The sequence below is a fragment of the Rhinolophus hipposideros genome, assembly GCF_964194185.1.
Source record: "Rhinolophus hipposideros genome assembly, chromosome: 10".
Taxonomy (NCBI): domain Eukaryota; kingdom Metazoa; phylum Chordata; class Mammalia; order Chiroptera; family Rhinolophidae; genus Rhinolophus; species Rhinolophus hipposideros.
The window spans coordinates 23,734,220-23,746,920 of NC_138056.1; the positions used below are offsets into that span (position 1 = coordinate 23,734,220).

Consider the following 12,701-nt stretch of genomic DNA (forward strand, 5'->3'; position numbering starts at 1 on the left):
GCTATAATATAATTGATGGCATGTCTTATCCAACACCAGGGAAGCTGTTGGATCTTATGCAGAAAATCAGAGAATAACAGCTGTTCGAAGGGTTTATCAACGGGGTTGTGTTAACCCAATGATCAACATTGAACAACTCTGGAGAGACTATAACAAGTATGAAGAGGTAAATTGGACCAGAATGGTTATTATAACAAAGCCATTTTTACTTTTATGCGTTGTAGATTTGTGGATTTTAGCCTTTCTTGCATCAGGTAGCTAGGTAGCTGGATATCAGTGCTACACATGTATGTTTTTAAATTGATTGTAATAAAAGAACCATTCCTAATGTTTTTGCAAGGTTTTGAGCGTCTCATATAGCTGTTGGTTATTTTTCAGAGAATACTCTGGGAGAATTATAATTCTTTTTTTTTATATATAATTCTTATAAAACCATTTTTATTCAGTGCCAAACCATACCCACACAATCATATACACGCATTGCCATTGATCTCTTATGAAATGATAGCTTTTTAGAATTGCTTTTCAGTAGTAATAATCAGTTGCAATACATCTCCATCACCTAGTTACAGTGATAAGATTATTGGCTTGCATTTGTGAGATGTGAAGCTGCAATCCAAGATTTTTGTCTCATTGGTATGTGCTTTAACCAAGTGAGCTAATAAGTAAATATACATGCTAAATAAGCTCTACCATTAAAAGAAAATTCCTCATATGTACTGTGATTTAGAAGAACTAAGTAGAATATTGAAACCGTTCCCTCATAGGCATGAACAGTGGTTCTCAAAACTTTTGGTCGTCAGATTTTAAAAATTATTGAAAACCACAAAGAACTTTTAATAAGGGTTTTATATATCAAATTTAACATGTTGGAGTTAAAACTGAGAAATTTTAAGATTTTTAAAAATTCATTTGAAGTTTACAATAGTAAATGCCTTACATTTTAACATAAATAGCATTAAAACAAACTATTTGCCAAAACAAGAAAAAATTTAGTGAGAAGAGTGGCATTGTTTTTTATTTTTGCAAATTTCTTTAGTATCTGGGTTAATAGAGGACAGCTAGATTTTCATATCTGCTTCTAAATTCCATCTGCTATGATACTGAACATCATCTAGCTTCTGAAAAATTCCAAGTATATTTGTAAGTCAGGCAAATAATGTCTTAGTACTATATGAAAATTGTTTTGATCTCATGGACCATCCTGTCACCCCCAAAAGGGTCTTGGGGATGAGGAATCCCACTCTTTGAGAACTGCTAGACATGAGTGATAATGTTTGTCTCCTTGCTGACGCTAATTTTTCAAGTTATGCAGACCTAGTTAAAAAAGGGCTTTTAGAGCTAAATCATGGCTTTTCACCCAGATGAATCTGAACATTATTATTTATTAGTAGAATTTTATATGAAATAATTGATACTTTTCAAATTATTCCCTATCTTTAGAAATTCCTGATATATGGAAATACACTGCCAGTTTGTAACAGACATAAGCACATCTTCCTTGATCTCTGAAGCATATAATGTGATTGAACCTTTGTTTTACTAACCAAAACAATCTTTTAAAGTAAAGGATTTATATTTAAAGTAACTTAGTAAATGAATAAATTAACTGTATTGTGCTAATAAAAAATATACTAAATTTAAAGATAATATAACTTTGCCTCTGTTTTTTATTAGGGTATCAATATTCATTTAGCTAAAAAAATGATCGAAGATCGGAGTAGAGATTACATGAATGCTAGGCGTGTAGCAAAGGTATGAAATTCTATCAGGCCATTTATTTTAATGATTGTTATGAGTATGATGTTTGCAGAAGAGCTTTCTCTGTAATTACTCAATATTTTCAGTTATTAGCAATCTTAACTAATGACAATTACATTGTATGAGAAGATGATATTGTTGAAGTGAAATACCTCTTTACAGACATGTTAAAGGACAAAATAAAATAAATCAAGTTTGAAGATTTTGTTGGGTATCCGATGGGCATGCGTCCTATTTGGGAGACCACCTCAGAGATAATGTGGATGCCTGACCATGGCATTGTACACCAGAAGCTAAACATTAATGAATGCCAACTATAATTTTATATATATAATGTGATGGCTCGGTGTGAGGTCGGAGGGATAATGGATGGGGGGAAGGGGGTTCACAGTGTGAGGGATATAAATGATAAACGTCTAAGTATTACCTTTTCTTGTACACCTGAAACTAATAAAAAAAAAACTGAAAAGAAAAAAAAATAAATCAAGTTTGGAAGAAATTATTTTTTTTAAATATTAAAACAGGTCATAGGGGCAAGGTTCTATTCTAACTAGAATTATGAAGTACTTATTTTCCCTCCTATTTGCTCATACATATCTGAATGCTGTGATCTAATAACAGAGTTCTCAAAAACAGATTTTTGTCTTGTGTGCATACCTCTTTATTCATTGACACTGTGAAAAGTTAGGAAAATAGCCTAGTAATACAAACTATTGAAATTTTAAAAGACAGATGGTTTCTCTGAAGATGGCAGTAATGATGCCACCGGATCATCTGTCTTGTTGATATGTCAACTCCTCTGTCCTAGAGAGTGACCTCCTAGATCACCGATAGAGAGGGCCCAGGGGTACTCTAGTCACCCAGTCTTGATAACCTGTTCTTGAGTAGGTAATCGTCTGTTATCTTTCTCCCTGCTCTTAAACAGTTTTTACATTATGTTAACAAAGCGGTATTTGGAAGCAATAGGCATTTGAACAAAGTATTCCAAACTGATCAACTCCATCCTGTATATCTGAGTTGTTCCTATGCTCACCACAGAATTCTAAATGTTTGTCTAGGAATATGAGACAGTGATGAAAGGTTTGGACCGCAATGCACCCTCAGTGCCTCCTCAGAATACTCCGCAAGAAGCTCAGCAGGTGGACATGTGGAAGAAATACATACAGTGGGAAAAGAGCAACCCTCTTCGTACAGAAGATCAGACTCTTATAACAAAAAGAGGTAATAAGACTAACCCTCCTGGAACTCCAGTTACATGTATGTTAGGCCACTTGATATTATCCCATAGGTTACCAAGATTGTTCTTTACCCCATCTTTTTCTCTCCTATGTTCTTCAGATTCAGTAATTTCTATAGCTCTATCTCCAGGTTCACTGACCTTTGTTTTATCATATCCAACCCAATGTTAAGCCCATCTAGTGAATTCTTCATTTCAGATATTTTACTTTTCAGTTCTATAAATTTCCATTCTAGAACTTTTTGTATTTTTTACAGTTCCTTTTTTCTCTGTTGCAATTCCATGTCGATTACCATCTTTTTCTTTATATACTTGAACATATTTATAACAGTAGTTATAAAATTGTCGTCTGCTAATTCCAACATCTGAGCCATCGTGGGGTTGGTTTCTTTTTTCTTGACTATGAGTAACATTTTCCTGTTTTGTCACAGTATAAATATTAAAATTTTTCTTATACAGATGTACAGTGATACAGTGTAAAGACTGGATTTTGTTATCTTCCTCTAAAGAATGTTGAGTTTTATTTTAGCAGGGAGTTAAATAACTGGCAGATCACCTTAGACCTTTTGATGGCTTGGTTTTACACTGCTAAGTTGTTTTAGTTTTGCCCTTAATCTTAGAGTAAATCTCTTAGTCTTGGGACATGGTCTGTACTCCTAAAACAAAATGGGAAGGACAGAGTGTTTAGCCACACCCTCTAACTTGATGGAACTCAAATTCCAAACTTGGTCTCCATTACAGTGGGCAGCTGGTGAGATACCTTATTCAGCTCTTTCAGACTTCCAGCTTTGCTTTCTGCTTGGGTTCTTTGTATTCTTTCCTATCTATGTATATTCTGGGGATCAGCTAATGATTTTCAGGCTCCACTTTCTGTGGCTGTCTCTTCTAGGGGATTTTCCCCCTTAATTTCCAGCTGCTCTCATAGCCCAGAAATCTATATTACTTATCTCAAGCCAGTAAGACTTCAGCATTTGATTTGAGTACTAGTTATCCCAGAACTGTATGCCCTTGAGGGGAAAGTCCATGTTAAATATTGATCTCACCCAATGTGGTTCTGATTTTTTAAGAGCTCTGTCTTCTCTGGTTTCTGTTTCTTTTGGTCATTCTCCAGTGCCTTTAAATAGTTGCTTTTTTTTTTTTTTTTTTTTAGCTTATGAATGTTATTTTCAGGAGAGTTAATCCTATACAAACTACTCTGCCACTGCCAGAACTAGAATTTGGACCTTTCAAAAGTCCCTCAGTCTTGCCTTTCTCTCTTACCTGTTGGCCTTTGCAAATAATGGGGTTTTATTTTGTTTCGTTTTATTTGTTTTGTTTTGTTTTTTGCCTACACCATTTTTGTATCTACTCTTGTTCTTCTTGCATTCCATTTACTCTCTCATCTGACCAGCTTCTATCCCTTCTTCAGGTTTCGCTTTAGATGTCAATTCCTTAGTGAAGCCTTTCTTGAGTCCCTAAACTATGTTAAGTCCTGCTGCTGTAAGTTTCAAGAGTACGCTGTACTTTCCTCATCACAATACTTATTACTTTTTATAATTGCTCTCTTAATGTTGCTCTTTTCAATGTACTGCAGACTTCTTGAGTATAGGAAGTCTTATTCACTAGAGTATTCACAGTGTCTTTCACATTCCTCGCATATTGTTGCTCAACAAATATTAAGTTAATAAATGATGTATGGATGGGGCTTGGGTGGATGATGGTGCCAGAAATCACTAAAGCTTTTTATTTCTAATTGTCATTTATTATTGAGTGCCCTGTCTTAGCCTAATAATTTGGTTGTGATGCTTGTATTGATAGTTTCATAAATAATATTTATTTTAATTGAATGTTGTGACTGTCTTCCCTTAGTTATGTTTGCTTATGAACAGTGCCTACTTGTGCTGGGCCATCACCCTGATATTTGGTATGAAGCTGCCCAGTATCTTGAGCAGTCAAGTAAACTGCTCGCAGAGAAGGGGGTGAGTATTCCCTTTGGTCTTTTCATGGTTATGGTAAATGTGCTAAAAATATTACACCGACGTTTGGTAGTAAAGAGTAAATGTTGAGAAGTTTTTATCAATGAGTCTTAGCGAAACTGTATGATTAGACTTCTTTAGTCAGAATTAAAGTATAATGGTAGTTTTTTAATGCATTAAAGTGATGAATCATTTAGAGTACTTTATGATTCTTCTGTTAAAATAATAGAAGAAGTCTTTGGAATATTTTTAGAATTCAGAAATGCATATGTGTCCATATGTGTGTATATAATGAGTGTGTATTTTGTTCTGTTTCAGCTATATTAAAATTATTGAGAGTGAGCTTTACTTTTTTTTTCTCCTAGGATATGAATAATGCCAAATTATTTAGTGATGAAGCTGCTAATATATATGAAAGAGCCATAAGCACTTTATTAAAGAAGAATATGCTTCTTTATTTTGCATATGCAGATTATGAAGAGGTGAGTAAAAGTATTTAGAACTTTCTTATAATTGGATTTTTTTACTGCAAGACTGAATTTTCTTTCTGGCTGCCTCTTTGCCAAGCATATTGCTTTTGGTAGACAGAGATGATGCAAAATGAACACTTATTAGCCCTCAGCTCGGTCATTATATATTTATGCCCAAAACAGGTGCCATTGGGCGGGTAGACACTGGATTCCTCAGAGCTCAAATCCTGTTTGTTTAGAGTATATATTTATATCCACTTCTTCTCTACCACCTTAGAGTCGCATGAAGTATGAGAAAGTTCACAGTATATATAACAGACTCCTGGCAATTGAGGATATTGACCCCACCTTGGTGAGTAACTTTACCGATCTCCTTTCCACCTTTGCAATCTGCTTTAACAAAAACAAAAAGAATTATTTATGTACAGTAAAATTATCTGTTTTTATTGTGTCGTTCTATGAATCTTTATTGTGTAGACCAGTAACACTGAGTCATGGGACCACCATCAGTTAAGATAGAAAACACTTCGATGACTCTCCAAATTTCTCTCACGTGACCCCTTTGTAGTGAACCCTTCCTCTCTCCCAGCCCCTGGCAATTACTGATCTGTTCTCTGCTCGATCATTTTTTTTTTTTTTTTTAACGCAGCTGTATGTAACAGCTACAGTGGGGCTTTCTCTATCTAACACTTTCCTGTGATCATGGTGTGGTCATTTATGCCACATAATTGTTGCCTAATAGATTTTTATTTTTATCTATTTTTTAATTATTTTTTATTATTTATTATTTTATTATTTTTTATCTATTTATTTTTAAATAAATAGAGGCAGGAGAAACCAACATTTTGTGGAGAGATTGAATAGGAATTGTGGAGAGATTGAATAGGAATTCTTTCTCCTGAATTCTGCTCTGTAATAGTGCTTTTCAAAGCCCCGAGTTTCTCTAAAACTGCAGTGGAGCTCTTCAGTGGGAGGGGAAGGGGATAGGCCCATGCATGGAGCGCTAGACCCTCTCCCTCAAGTCAGCTCCAGCTGTACTGCCTTTTTGCTTGTTTATATTGGCATTCCACTGCTCTAATTGCTGGCATTTATTAATCATTCTTAAATTCATTTAGCAAACCACTCTGTGCTATGCACTATGCTATAATCCAACAGTATAATGACATATTAGATAAAGTTCCTTTCCTCAAGGAACTCATAGTTCATTCACTTATCTATCCATTGGTCAAAATTGGGCAACATAGTTTGACATCATCAAAATTGTGCAAATCAGGACCCTGCTCATAATCACCCTAGTTCTCATCCAGAGATGTTTGTTCATACAACAAATACTTCATACTCTTCATGTGTTGAGCACTCCATAGATGCTGAGTATAAAATGGCTCATAAATAGTTACCAATAAAGTTACATTGTATGGTCTCTGAAAAATAGAGTAGTGGACTTTTAAAGCAATAAACCAAAAAAATGTGAAGTTAAACATACATTGCTAAACATATTTGTATTAGATCAAAACTTGAGTTTTCTAGGTATTGGATAATGAATATTAATGGAGTGTTTTCCCACAGTTGCACTCTTATTCCCTCCTTAAAATTTAATTTGCACGATCTGGAATTAAATAGGGTTGATAATTGCACAACCTTGTCAATATTACTAAAAAGCCTTTTAATTAAGTGTATGCTTTAAAGGGTGAATTTTGTGGTAGGTGAATTATATCAGTTCTTTACAATTAATTTACATACATCTTTAATACCGGAACAGATTTGCTTGTGGATTTAAATAGTGCAATATCTATAATATTACTTTTGATTTCTTGGGTAGTCGAGATTGCTTTCTTATACAGAAAACCTATTACTATAGGAATAAGGTGAGCCTGTGCTGGATGCTACAGAGATTGAATTCTGCTAATTTACAGAAAACAAATGCTTTTTTCTTGCATAGGTATATATCCAGTATATGAAATTTGCAAGAAGAGCAGAAGGTATCAAATCTGGAAGAATGATATTTAAAAAAGCAAGAGAAGATACCAGAACCCGACACCATGTCTATGTTACTGCAGCACTCATGGAGTATTACTGTAGTAAGGTAGTACTGAAATATAAGTTACAATAATTTTCTTCATTTAAGATATATTGATTAAAAGAAAGGTAGTTCTAGTTTCTATCACTAAGCTTTAATTGCTCATATCATAAGGGAAGTCTAAGTGTATCTGTACAGTTACATGGAACATCATCCAAATCCCCACTGCCTGCTAATTTATGCTTTACTAAACTCCCTATTTCTGAATGGTTTTCAGCTCAGCAATTTTTACTTAACATGATTTTAATTTCCATTTTAATTTTTAATGTACCTTTGTCGTATTTAGGTGTTAGTTTTAATATTCTTTTGAATATCTTGTTGCCATTTCATGGAAATCAGTACTTTCTCTACTTCTAGGACAAATCTGTTGCCTTTAAGATTTTTGAGCTGGGGCTAAAGAAATATGGAGACATTCCAGAATATGTTCTGGCCTATATTGACTATCTTTCTCACCTCAATGGTAAGTAGATTGTAGATCTATTATGGTTACTTAATATTAAGCCATCAATATCATTCTCTGAAATTATGTTGCTGGGTTTTTTCCTTCTTGAATTATGTCATCACACCAGAACCAGGCACTTAATGGGCACTCAAGAAATATTTGTGGCCCATCAACCATGAATTTGTATTTATCGAGTCATGGTAGATGCCTTTGACTCTGCGGAATGGATGCATCTTTAAAGCATCATCAGCGAAGCCCCGTCGGCAGTAGGATAAAGCTGCAAATTTAGAGTTGGGACAGAGTTGTTCATGCTCATCTGTGGTGACTCTGGGCAAGTGTTTTCTCGTTTCCAGCTCGGGGTTAGGGGTTGGGGGTGACAGGACAAACAAACAAACAAACGAAACCTCTAACCACCAAAACTCAGAGATGCCCAAAGAGTAAAGTAAAATGCTTTGAGGCTACTTGGGAAGAGATTTCAAAACCAAAGATTATGTTTATTAGCATCTTTATTTTTATGTCCCTATTCTGTTATAATAATAATGGCCATCTTTTTTTGCGTTTCTATCTTATACCAGGCACGGAGCTAAGGGATTCATATATACGTGTATATATCTCATTTAGTCTAGTTACCTATAGTCCAGGAAATGTAATTTCTTGATTAAAAATGACCTGTTATAAAAATGGTTTAAGAAAGAAATATACAATTAATTATGTGCCATGTAAATGATTATAGAATTAGATATGACAGGTATATATCAATGATTTTAATGATATTTCAGAAAAATATAGCAATTCCATATACCTAAATAGTAGAAAAGAATAAAATTTAAATATGGTTTTGTATTTCAGCTTAGTGATTCTACACTCTGGAAAACGACTTAACTCCAAAAAGTGAGACTGTGGAGCATTTAATTAAAAAAAAATTTTTCTTGTGTGAAATTAATGTTCCTCACCAATTTTAAATTATTTTGCTTGATTTTTTAGAATAGTTAGTATGCATATTTGCTATTCTAAAAATGAGGATGATATCTGATGTTGGCATTATTGTCTTCCAAATCAGTGTCTTAGATCGGTCTATCCATCATTTATTCAGTCCTTCTGGTTACTAGGGTCTGGGAATACAAAGGTGAAAAGAACTCTATTCTTCCCTTTCAGAGCATTCTCATGGGAGAATCAGATGTGTAAACATAATTACATCATCATTTGGTATTTAATTGCAGCGTGAGTTCTGTGTATAAACTTGAAGCATGAGTTAGGTGTATAAACTTGTTTCAGGTTTCTCATCTGCAGAATGGCAGATAGTAAGAGTATCTCTCATAGGATTATAGAGAGGATTATGTAAGTTTTTGCATGTGTTTGACATATATGGAATGTGGTAAGCATACTGTAAATATTAACTACTTATGATGATGGTGGCAATCATGAAAAAACAATGCTAAATACTATAATAGAGCCCTAAATGAAGTATTTTGGAAGCACAGAGAGGAGAGTATAATTAAAGTTCTAGAGTGGTGTTGTGCAATTATGGTACCAGTGGACTAGTGAATATTGAGCACCCGAAATGTCGCTAGGCCAAAATGAAATGTGGTACAAGTGTGGAATATATACTAGATCTCAGAGTTAGTATGAAAAAAGAATGTAAAAATATCTTTAATAGTTTTTCATATTGATTATTTGTTGAAATGATAATGACTTAGATCTTTGGGTGAAATAAAATATATTGGTGTTAATTTCATCTGGTTTTTACTCTTAAATGTGGTTAGCAGAAAACTTAAATTACATATGTGGCTTATATTCCTGTTGGACGGCATTGTTCTAGAGGGTGTCATAGAGAAGGGGACATGAGATGAGTCTTGAAGGATGAGCATTAGTTAGCCAGATAAAGATATAGGAAAGTACATTATTCCAAGCAGAGAATACAGCATGTAACAAGCAGTGGAAAGTTATGTTTAAGTGTGAAAGTTATGAAAGTGTGTTTACAGCAAAGTTTGAAACAAAGTAAAAAGAATAAAATGTAAGATTTACTTATCACATTTTAAAGTACGATATTTTAAGTTTAAGATGAAAACCATGAATATGGTGCCATCTTCTTTGCTTCAATATACGTTCAATACATTTTTAATCTCTTTCTTGCTTTTACTTTGTATGTGGACATATCGTAAAACTGAGTAACTACCCTGAGGCAATAAAAACCAACCATTCTGCTGGATATTTTTTTTTGAGGGGGGGGTGTATATTGGGGAATAGTGTGCTTTTCCAGGATCCGTCAGCTCCAAGTCAAGTCGTTTTCTGTCTAGTTGTGGAGGGTGCAGCTCACTGGCCCATTGGGGGAATTGAACCAGGAACCTGGGTGTTATGAGCACTGTGCTCTAACCAACTGAGCCAACCAGCTGCCCACCAGCAGCTCCGCTCCAAATCAAGCCGCTATTTTCACTCTAGTTGTGGAGGGCACAGCTCACTGGCCCATGTGGGAATCGAACCAGTGACGTTGGTGTTATAAGCACTGCACTCAAACCAACTGAGTCAACTGGTCGCCTCTGGATTTTTTTTTTTTAAACAACTTTATTGAGGTATTGTTTATATACTACAAATGCACCCAATTTAAATATATAAGTCAATTATTAGTAGTAAATTTACTGCTGGATTTTTAAATTTTAAATGATCCCTTAGAGTTTAGCAAAAAAGTATCATTTTCCCATTTCAAGTAACAGAGGAAAACTCTTAAGGGTTTTTTTTTGTTGTTTTGTTTTGTTTTTTAATTTTTTTTTTGACTCTTAAGTTTTAACTTACCTCTCATGAGCATTCTTAATTCATTTTCCATTTGCATTTTTACCTACCAATCTGGATATTATCGTACCTTACAAGAATTTAAACTTAAATAGACAGTAATCTTGGTGCTGCAAAATAGTAAACTCAACTATATCTAAATTTGAGCTAGCCATCCTTCATATTCAATGTATTTTAAAAATATCAATAATCTGACACTTATAATGGCAGCAGATATGTAATTTTCATTAGTTTTAAAAGGCAAATGGGATGCCTGGTTCAGATACCACACTGTTCTAAATTGCTTAATATTTCAACTAAGGAGGGCGAAACTGACTTCTAGTTATAGACCTGACTTCTAGTTATAGCTCACTTAACTTTTTGATCCTCAGGTTTTCTCATCTATAAAAATTGGGTGTGATAATAGTTACCTTTCTGCATAGGATTTTTGTGAGGATTAAATGAGATAATGCATGTGCAAATACATGAATTGTAAAACTGAATTTTTTTAATATTTAAAAACTCTTCTATTACCCTAGAGGACAATAATACCCGAGTTTTGTTTGAACGAGTTTTAACATCTGGAAGCCTTCCTCCTGAGAAGTCAGGGTAAGCCATTGTGAAAATGTGTCAGTCAGGTTCTAATGGCGGCTTTAATATTTAAATTGTGATCTATGGGATGAACATTTCTTGTTTTGAGTATAAGTTTTAGGAGAAGTTTCCCTTCTGTCTCAAAGCTTAACTTACAGATGCCTGACTGCAATATATTTATACCTGTTTAAGATAATTTTTTTTCAGTTTTTGCATACTGTTTAGAATTGTTTTGAGAGATGCCTTAGCAATTTATTATTGCCTATTTTAATATATCTTTCTAGTTTACTGTATTCCTAGAAATTGATATGAACAAATTAGAGAAGTGTTCTGAGATGTTTACCTCCTTTACTCAAGAGCATAGTTTTACATATTGAAAGCTTGACACATTATATCCCTGATTTATGGATTGGACTGTCAGTTTTACCAAACAGGAACAACATGGAATAGTGATACACTGAAAATAGTAAGTAAGGCTCTGGAGTCTTGGGCTCAAATTCCAGCTTAGCCAGTTACACCTTGGGCAGATCTCATAATATTACCAGTTCTTACTTTCTCCTCGAATAACAATAGTATTTATCAATATAGGATTTTTTGTGATAATCCTATACCTGGTATATAATAGTGTGTTTCCCTGAAAATAAGACCTAGCAAGACCATTAGCTCTAATGTGTCTTTTTTTTAGAGCAAAAATTAATATAAGACCTGGTCTTATTTTAATATAAGACCGCATATAATATAATACCGGGTCTTATATAATATAGTATAATATAAGACTGGGTATAATATAACATAATACAATATAATACTGGGTCTTATGTTAATTTTTGCTCCAAAAGATGCATTGGAGCTGATGGTCCGGCTAGGTCTTATTTTCAGGAAAACATGGTAGGTACTCAGTTTGTTTCTTTAGTACAAAGGTGCTTAATGACTCTTAAGTAGAGTTGCAGTTAATTTTGGCTGTTAGAATAGTGGTGAGGTACAAATTTATCCCCAATGATCCATATCAATGGGAAAAAATAGAGACCTTTTAAATTTTTATTCATACATGGAATGAAGAATGTATTCTACCTTATAATGCATACCACTCAACAACATGGTGAAGCCACATTATTCAGGAGAAATTAGAAATCTGTCCCCGTTCTATTTTTAGCTCTTCAACCTAGAGTTTACCCTCTCTAGGGTAAATATCTCTCTTATTGACCACAAAGGATATGAAGTTATGCTAAATAAAACAAAACAAAACAAAACACACACACACAAAGGGTTTAAGTACAAAAGTATTTAGGGTGAAATGTTATGAAATGTTACATTCAAATACTTAAGCAAAAACAAGGAAAATATGGCAACATATTAACAATGATTAAATCTACATAATGATATATAGATATTTGTTACACTG

General features: G+C 33.9%; 1 protein-coding gene across 1 annotated transcript in view; it reads left to right on the forward strand.

Annotated features, from left to right (window-relative positions):
- The window catches only part of CSTF3 (cleavage stimulation factor subunit 3), a 65,207-nt gene that overhangs the window by 46,475 nt on the left and 6,031 nt on the right, over positions 1-12,701 (forward strand). Inside the window, exons 8-16 of the mRNA XM_081064951.1 lie at positions 40-166; positions 1,678-1,755; positions 2,820-2,982; positions 4,847-4,956; positions 5,319-5,435; positions 5,701-5,775; positions 7,363-7,506; positions 7,858-7,960; positions 11,248-11,317. Coding sequence (XP_080921077.1) covers positions 40-166; positions 1,678-1,755; positions 2,820-2,982; positions 4,847-4,956; positions 5,319-5,435; positions 5,701-5,775; positions 7,363-7,506; positions 7,858-7,960; positions 11,248-11,317 — 987 coding nt within the window. The remainder of the gene's footprint in view (positions 1-39; positions 167-1,677; positions 1,756-2,819; positions 2,983-4,846; positions 4,957-5,318; positions 5,436-5,700; positions 5,776-7,362; positions 7,507-7,857; positions 7,961-11,247; positions 11,318-12,701) is intronic.